This window comes from Struthio camelus, chromosome 7, assembly GCF_040807025.1.
Source record: "Struthio camelus isolate bStrCam1 chromosome 7, bStrCam1.hap1, whole genome shotgun sequence".
Taxonomy (NCBI): domain Eukaryota; kingdom Metazoa; phylum Chordata; class Aves; order Struthioniformes; family Struthionidae; genus Struthio; species Struthio camelus.
The window spans coordinates 9,118,657-9,127,869 of record NC_090948.1 but is presented as its reverse complement, the minus strand read 5'-3'; the positions used below and the strand labels follow the sequence as shown (position 1 = coordinate 9,127,869).

The 9,213-nt window shown below is 37.5% G+C and overlaps 1 protein-coding gene and 1 long non-coding RNA gene across 2 annotated transcripts in view; one reads left to right on the top strand and one right to left on the bottom strand.

Moving 5' to 3' along the window:
- Positions 1 to 294: 294 nt before the first annotated feature.
- Positions 295 to 5,895, top strand: LOC104140090 (uncharacterized). The gene is made up of 2 exons (XR_693217.2): positions 295 to 409; positions 4,563 to 5,895. It is a non-coding gene; the product is annotated as an uncharacterized lncRNA (long non-coding RNA).
- GFRA1 (GDNF family receptor alpha 1) overlaps positions 4,933 to 9,213 on the bottom strand; it is a 143,817-nt gene continuing 139,536 nt past the window's right edge. The window contains 1 exon segment of the mRNA XM_009668622.2: positions 4,933 to 8,253. Coding sequence (XP_009666917.2) covers positions 8,092 to 8,253 — 162 coding nt within the window. The 3' untranslated portion in view covers positions 4,933 to 8,091.

The following is a 9,213-nucleotide window of genomic DNA, read 5'->3' as shown; positions in this document are numbered from 1 at the left end:
TCCCTTTTCCTTTCTTTTTTTGCCAGTTGAGCTTCCTTTCTTTTGCATAATTTGCATAACTCATAACAGGACCAAAAAAACAGGAAATTTTTCTCACAAAAACATGCTTTTTGATAAAAAAAAGAGAACAATGTTTATTGGGAGGGATTGTTTTCCGGATATGTACAACAGAAATGCAAGAGCATTATGCTAACAGAAAATGCCAAATATCATGAACTGACTTCCAAAGTGTGGACAGTCCAAAGAGCAATGTCCTTAGAGCAATGTCTAAGTCAACAGGAACAAGTGAACCGTGTTTTTATTTTTTTACAACGATTTACCAGCCATTATGACTGTGAGAAGACCTGACACGTAATAACCTGCAGTGAGATGTACAGAAATCCATAAGACAACACAGAATGTACACAAGGTAACTGTTTGTGTAAGAATTTCACCTAGAAAATGGAAGCCTGTTCTTGATGAGCAATTTTTTTTTTGGGGGGGGGGGGGGGGGGAGGGAAGGCAGGAAAATACTAACAGGGGAGATCCTCAATTCACAGTGACTGCCAGTCTTCCTAGGTCCAAATGCTACCAGTCACCTTATCTGCTTCCTTTCCTGCAACCTTCTATTAATCTCTTCATCATTGTGACGTAATAAAAATTACTTTTAACTGAACTTCCCCTTTGCTGCAGTTCTTGTCAGCTTGCACTTTAGAGAAAAAATGCCAAATTAGACATACCCTCAGGTGAAAGATACACACAGCTTCCCAGCATGAGCAGTATTAATCACAGCTAATCATTTCAGTACTAAGTAATGCTACACAAAACATCATACAAACCCTATTAAGCAAACTCAGTAGCAATAACTCTGGGGGAGGGGAGAACATGGAGATTAATAATTGCCAACAGTTAAGTTTCTCATGTGCTGTAGTGCTTTGAAGTTATTTCTTCCACTGCCTGCCTTTAGGATATATTTTTTCTTACCCAGAAACAGTGAAGGATATGAGGAACAGGGAAGATATTTGTTTTATGCTTTACTTTTACTGTGGCCTCTTCAGAAGGGGAGGCAACGTACTATTCAAGATATTTTTTTCTTTCAGTTGTTATCAGTACTTGCTTTTCTTTATAAGCAGTTTGTGATTTAGCTCAAACTGGGCTGTGTGCTCCTGCTCGAGAGATGCAATCCTTTGTTCATCTCTAACAATTGTTACAGCCTTCCCTGATTAACTTTCTCTTTAGGGTTAAAGTGTATGTTCTGCCCCAAAGCATGCAGAGGATGTCACTGCAAGTAAGCAGGTCTGGGGTGTGGGAAAGAGAGGCTGTGTGCGTTTTGGTTTGCATACTCTTAGGAGAACTGTGTCACCTCTCAAAAGGGAACGGCCTCCATGGGCAAATTCATGAAGTTCAAAGAAAAAGGCAAAAAGAAAATAAAGAGGGTTTCTCTATCTTTCTTCTACCCATTAGGACATACATTTCTGTTTCTTACCACTCTGCACTCTGCAGCATCTTCCGCTAAAATGGTGGCTCTATCAGCAATCATCTTGCATCTTCAGACTTTCTCCTGACTGCAGCAGAAGCGTTCCGATGGCTCATATATCTTATTTCATAGATATTCTCAGAAGCGGAGAGTGATGTTTTAATTTTGTTTTGAAAATTACTCTGTAGTTTCAGCAGGTTTGCTGGCTTCTGTGCTTGAAGGAATTTACATCTACCTAGAGCTCAGTAAATCTATGGGGGTTGGCTCTTCTACTTTTTAAGCCAAAGAACAAGGGCAGCGTGGAAAATCAGCTTCTTATTCTTGTGTGCAGCCTAGCTACGGTTTGAGCTAGCAAGACTGGAATGGCCTACTTCTCAGCTTGTATCTCTGAAAAGGCTTATTAGTGTGGTCTAAGCGATCATAGCACTGGCTAGACAGGCCTGAGTGAAAAAGTAGACACAAGACTAGGTAAGTACAGACCAGGTAGTGCCAGTCTACCTGCTCTTGTATTACCTGTGCATCTACAGTTGGTGAGGGTATTGCTACTCCCTGTTAGTGCCTACTGTGCCTATGTTAATGCAAGAGGGATAAAATGGCCAGTGACAAACAGACTAAGAGTACTGACATGAGAGGGACTTAAGTCACTAAGACTGGTACTGACAGCTGAGAGGCATTAGTCAAGCACACTTTGGTGCTTCCAAGCAGATCTGATAAATGAACTCAGGAAAAGAGGAAAAAATACTCTCTACACAAGAATAAACCAACAGAAGGGATAATACTGAGTATTTATGCAATTACAGCAGTGGATCTTTGAAAGTCTCCTGTTGTCAAAGGAATGTTTAGTTGAAAGAGCTATGAGAAATTTTGCATCATTAGTACTGGTGCTGAAAAACTGCATGACATAAGCCAGCAAACATGGGGAGTAGCATAATGCCAAGATGCCATCTCTAATTACCTACATTTATCTGTCATGTCAGTTCCCAGAATAAGCAGTTTGAGGAGGCCTGAAAACAAACTGGCCTCATTTATTGGATACCGAATGCCCCACACTCCTGCTCAGTTTCATAAGTACTGAAGGTGCTGGGCAGGGTATATCCTTCCATCCTATGTTTGTAGGAGAGAAGTCCATAAGGAAAGGGGTCAATTAAAGTGGTTTTTTATCAGGAGGAATTTGAAGAAGTATATAAGTATATAAGCCATTTTCTCCTGGATTCTAGGAAGTTCTCGTTCTGCGAGATTAAAAAGGAATGCAAAAGAACGAAAGTGTGTTGGAACTACTGAGAAGGGGGAAAAAATGAGGTGAGGGGAACCCTTGCTGAAATGGGACCATGTTTGGCTGCTGTAATCCAGGCACCAATTAACTCCAAGTGGCTGCATGAGAAAGTTCAGCTATTGGCACCCGGCAAAAGTAGAACAGCAGAAACTGCAGTTCTGGTCAAATATGCTCAGTGAACTTTAGAGACTAAAACCTTGGCTAGATGGTAACAAATTTTAATACCACACTCTGTACTGATGAGAAATGCTACTGAGAAATTGGTTGACCCTATGCTCTTTTAAACTTCAAACAGTCTCTAGGCTAAATCTTGAATTTCTTGCTCTGGCTTTCATGAAGGATAAAAGAGACTGAGCATCTGAAGGGGAGTTGCAGGATTTAGCTTCTGATTACTGGGCTGACCACATCAAATACGTATCTATGAAGTGTAAACTTTCCCTGAAGGCAAACAAGCCCAGATGAAGAAAACAGGGAACAAGGTTGTGTGAAAGTCGAGATAATATTGAGCTAAAAATCAGGAACTAACCACCCTCCCAGATTTTACCTCAAAACTGGACACATCAAAATTTCCCAATGAAACTTCTTACTCTTTAAAAAAAAACTATTTAGTGAGACTGTATCTGTTTGACTGAAATTCCAATGGGAAGATATATTAAAATATTTAAACACTTCTAAAAGACTGTGGAAGTTTGAATTTTCAATCCTTTTCCAGTATCAAAATAAATTTTAAACTCTATCTATGGAATTGAAACATCACATTTTGGCTTGTTCTAGTTAAACCAGTGCCAAATAGTGTTAATAGGACTTTGCAATTCACTCCCCCGTAAAGGTGCTGGTGGCTCAATAGAGACATACTCCAGAGCATGTTTTCTCAGAGGAGAGACTGTAATGAAAGAAAACACTGAGGCAAATCTGTAAAAAGGAAGTGGATTACTGTATAATAAGGAGAAAATGACCTTCTGAAGTTAAAGGAGAAGCTGAAGCAGCCAATAATTGAAATGTCATAAGAGGAACTGAGCTGGTAAGAAAAAGTAAATATTTAAAGATGAGAAATATTTAACAAGTCACTGGATTAATTTCTCTGCCAAGTTCATCAGAAGCATATTTCTGTCTGAGCTGATGTCATGGACAGGTAGAATCTGAATAACTTTATGGGTATAAAAAACTTTGGGAGCCCCAAGATGAATTTACCCTGGAAAATTTTACTGCAGATGTTCTATCAGTGAATGTATATTTTTCAGTAAGGTAGATGCACCATGATTTTGAATACAAACAACTGCATTTTATGCTAAGAAAGTTATAATTCCTGTACAAATGCCTGCTCATTCTTCCATCTTTCACTGCTTGCTCTAATGGAGCTGTTTTTAGCAGAAATTGGTTCTTTTTTTTTCAATGAATCCTAGTACTAAGTATGAGATACTCATGTCACTTGACATATACATGATTTATGTCCCTTCAGGGAGCTGTGCTGAGTTTTGTTCTTCTACCTCACTGGTTTCTCGCCATCTCTCCTCCATAGAAATATCTTTGCAATTAAGCCAACAATCAGAAATTAAGATTAAACTGAAATTTCAAGGTGATTCTTTCCCTGTTTTCTTCACATCCAGCCTAATTGCATGGCCTTAGCAAATGGTGCATTTTTTCACATTTTCAGTCTTCTAATTCAACATTCCTTAAATTATGAACAGCCCCATTTTCAAAAGGCTGGGTCTTATAGGATATAGCTTCATAAAAAAAGGGGGAAAAAAACTGGAAATAGGTCTCCGGACAGAATCGACGCAATGCTTTGAAATGATTAAGAATTTCAGTTTCTAATTCTTCCTAACGACACAGTGGGAATGAAACTGTTCAATGGAAAGTGGCCAGTACCCCAGTGAAGACAGATCGACAGCTCCTGCACAATGCTCCGTACCACCCTCTCCATTCTCTTGAAAACAGAAGGGACTCAGAGAGGAGTCAGCGAAATGAGGGTTGCACCCCTTATTACTGACCAAATCACTGCATGGACACTCCTGTAGGATTGCTGCACTTTGACGGATGTCATTGTCCACACAGGCTCTTCTTTGTTGCAGGGCTAGGGGAGGACCTTGTTATTATTTTTACTAATATCTGAAAGGATCATCTTCATCCCATGTACCTTTTGCATTGGAGCAGCTTGTGGAATTAATAGCTATGTTGAATAGTGCAAAACATTAGCCATATATTTCAGTTCAGTGTGAATTTAATCTTTTTGTGTACTAGAAACAGAGACAATATCAGGTTATTTAACATAGCAGTGCATACACACTCCTAATAATGCTAATGACAATGTCTGTTCCATTATGTTAAATGAAAAAGATGACTTGAAAATGTTTATGGTAGCCCGTGATTTAATTTAAACACAACTGAATTGGCTAGATTTACAATTTAAACAGCAGGTCATCTGTACGTACATCCTGTATTTGGACAGTTCCCATATTGTTGGTATATTGACAGAAGCAATGTACTAAGGGAATATATAAAAGCCAGTCCTAGCTTGTTCGCTCCTAGCGCTCGACACATGCAACTGTAGTGACTGGAAGGGGGCAAAATGATACAATTTGCATACTTCAGTACTGTAGCAAATGACTGCATTGACAAGGTCACCATGCTAAATTGACATCATCCTCACCAAATCCAGCTTCTAAAAATCCACCAATATTTCCACGGTGATGCCTGTAAGAACCTCATTAAGTGTTGGACTCTTTGGGGTTTTTTTTCCCCTCTTGCCTGTTTAATAAGCAATTTATTTTTTAATTAAGAATTCAGTATGCTTTTAATTTACACAGGAAAAAAAGCTTGAGTGCTATGTTTTGTTTGTGGTAACATGGCTAGTTGTATAAAATGCCATTTCTTTCTCTGCTATATACATAATTGTATTTCCAAAGGTAGCTCTCATTGAATCAGATAACTAGTAAATTCTTTTGTAATCAGAAGATAATTAGGTTGTTGTTTACAGCGTAAGTGATCAATAGCTTTTATTCTGGATCACACAGTGTCAAAGCTCTAATAATTGGTATAAAATGTAATAGAGATACTGCAATCAAAACAAATGTATAAAATCTTCAAAAAGGTATGTACTATACTAGGAGGTTATTAAAATTCCTGATACTGTTTAAAATGTTTAATATGATGAATACAAACGATATTTTAAAGAAAGCTTTGTGGATCAAAGATGGATTTAATAATTGTAATGTTTATGAATTTGTTTTGAAAATATTTTTAATTGGATAACGTCAGACTTCTGAATTATAGTGCTATGTTCATTAGCATTTCAATGGTTAGACTATCAACTCCTTTTGACATAAAAGAATTTGATTTATTTTTTAAATCATGAATCTCGTAATCTTTTCTGTTGTCACTAGTTTTCAGTAATTTGATTAGCTTCTACAAGAAGAGCAACAGGAACCACATGGGCTTTGCTGGTAATTACATGCTATACATTCCTTCTCCAAAAGCAGCTCTGATGCCTTTGAAAACAATTTTCAGTTTCTTATCAGCACAGAATTAAAGAATAATATTGTCTAATTTGTTATGTTCGATGGCACACAGTATCCTAGAACTCTGTCAAACACACAGTGCTTTGAAACCTATGTTATTATGTGACCATAATCAAGAGTACATAAGTGAATTTTAGAATTTCTGAAAGTGTTTATTAGCTTGAAGAAAAAGTTCAAAAGTTGAACTTGTCAATAGGTTTAATAATCTGTTAGTAAAATGTGCATTTTGCATACTCCCAAACTTCACTGCGGCTTATAAATCAGTAATTTGTTGTATATAGTTGCATTGTAAGTAACTGATAGGGACATTTCAAAGCAGGCCTGCACACAACCGTGTAAGTCTTAACATAAATCGGTAAATTTAACATGATGAACTCTTTGCCTTACAAAGTTATCTTCTGCTTTCAATACAAACAAAAACAGATTACTGTTGATCATTTGGACATAACTGCTTATAACAGTCACCATGCCATCACAGTAAGGTACAAAGACAGCCCTTAGGAGAAATGCTGCCTATTTGATGACATTTAAAGCTTTAAAGAACCCCTTGTAGATACTGCAGAAAATCATGAGCCAGCATACACTGTCAATGTCACTGAATGAAAATCAAAGTGATCAAACCACGTATACTGGCAACACTGCCATCCAAACTATTTACGGGATGGGTCTTGCAAACAGTTCATCATGTCAGCAACCCCACGGACTGTAGTAGGAATTACTAGTGTGAGAAAAGCTTGTCATGTGGGCGAGCATGTATGAATCTGCCTTGTAACTGGATTAATAATCCTTTTATGTTGATTTTAGCAGTTTAAGAAATAAAGCTCAACTTAAATGATAACCTACCTCTTTCCCTCTACACAGCTGTGATAGCAGAACTCAGGTATAAACACCTGCAACTTTTTGAGCTGACGTTATCATGTGTGTATGAGCAGATAATGCTGTTTTAGTAGAGCAAATAAAACTGTACGGCATTTTTATTAAACAAACAATAAAACAACTGGATTATATCATCACAATGGACGCATAGAAGACCAGTGACTGTACAGCTGAAACCCGGTAGCAAAATTTGTTTCTACTGCTTATCCTCAAATTTAAAGAAACATTATGAAGCTTTCACAATGGCGGTTTCTTGTTAATTTAAAGACGCTTCCCCCCTGTTAAGGCTAGATGATTATAATTAAAAAATAAATGTACTGTTAGAAAGATCTATGCAACACTATTTTTATGAAAATTTAACTGAAAAACATACATTATACCTGTATGCGACTTATAATGGCTTCTCAGCAGGGAACGCAGAATCACTTACAGTACATAAACATTTAAAGAGGAAAATGCTAACACATTGAAAGAGTTTAACATCAGTAGCAATTTATCAAATGAAGACGTTTCATCAAGTCCACTCTCTGGGAGAACATTCAATGTTAGACAAAAGCCTGGCCTCCTTGATAGTCTGAAGTTCAATCAATTTGAAAACCAAAACCATTCAATAAGATAAATAGGATCTTACGAAAACTGCCATCCTCCTTCTTAGGTAAGGGCCAGAATTAAAATAATAATCATTAAAATAATCCAACCAGGCCGCTTTACAGGCAAATTTACACACTGTCTCTTTAAAACACTGCATGCCCAAAAGCCTTTTTGGGTTTGGAACGTAGCACTGCACCAAGTATTTCACAAAGCCTCTAAATGACACAAGAAGCTTTTTTAGAGAGAGAAAAAAATTCCAGCTGACTGAAACTGTTCTAGCAGGAGTGCCTCAGCTTAGCTCCCAGACCTGGAATTCCAGATAAACAACATAGGACAGGAAACAGATTTTTTTTTTAATATGTCCCTTTGTAACGCAGCTACAAGATGACTGATGAACTTAGGAACAAACCGAGTGAGAGTGCAATTGTCATCAGAAGGAGCGGTGTGCTTAGAGAGAAGCTTGTAGGAAGAGCAAACGAATTCTCTGAAGATATGTGACTTGTGGAGACTCCTGCTGTGCTGTCTTTCCCAATAGCATTCTGCAAGACACAATACTTTCCTTGGTTACCATTACACATTTTCATTGCAAGTTATTGAAATCTATGTCATGACTTTCATTTTTTGTTTATATATTTCATGGCCAGATTGAAAGATATGAAAGGTATAAAACCTGGTATCAAAATGACAGCAGTTTCTAAATTATTTTTTTCTTGTATGGACAAAAACACCATTAACTTATAACACTAGTACAGTAAGATGCAAAAAGGGAAGAAAGTATTAAAAAAATCCTTGTCTAAGAGTGGGTCCATGTGTAAAACCTACTCTGGTTAAGTACAGTGGGTTTTTTTTGAGAGATCTGCATTTATCATGCCAGTTTATTTTAAAAAGCAGATGTTGCGAAACTACAACTTCTGTGTAGCCAACAGAACAACTTGTTTGATAACAAGTTAGTTCGGGATGTAAACAGATAAAATCTAGCTCATGGAATCAGAAAAGATTGATGTTTCTAGCCTGCAAAAAATGTTAAGCCCTTTTTTCCCTTAATTGCTGCATTTTTATAGGTCTGGTCTTCTTTGCTACTCATAATAGACCAGTGGCCATAGGCAAGCTTATATCGGCAGATTATAGTGAACTATCAAAGGAGCAGGTGTAACAGAAGTATTCTTCATTGCTTATTATCCCTAGTAAAAGGAACCAGGTATAATCACAGAATCAGAACAATTTAGACTGGAATGGACCTCTGAAGGTCATGTAGTCCAATCTGCTCCAAGCAAAGTTGCTCAACACTCTCAGCTCAGGATCTGAAAACCTCCAAGGATGTAGATTTCAGAGTTTCTCTGGACCCCGGTTCTAGTGTTTAATCACTCTCCTTAGGATTTTTTTTCTTTGTATCTCAAGAGATTGTCTTTTGCTGTAACTTTTGACTGTTGCCTCTTGTCCCTTCTTTATGAATCTCTGAAAAGAGTCTGGCTACATCTCCTCGGTATTCCCCTTTAGAC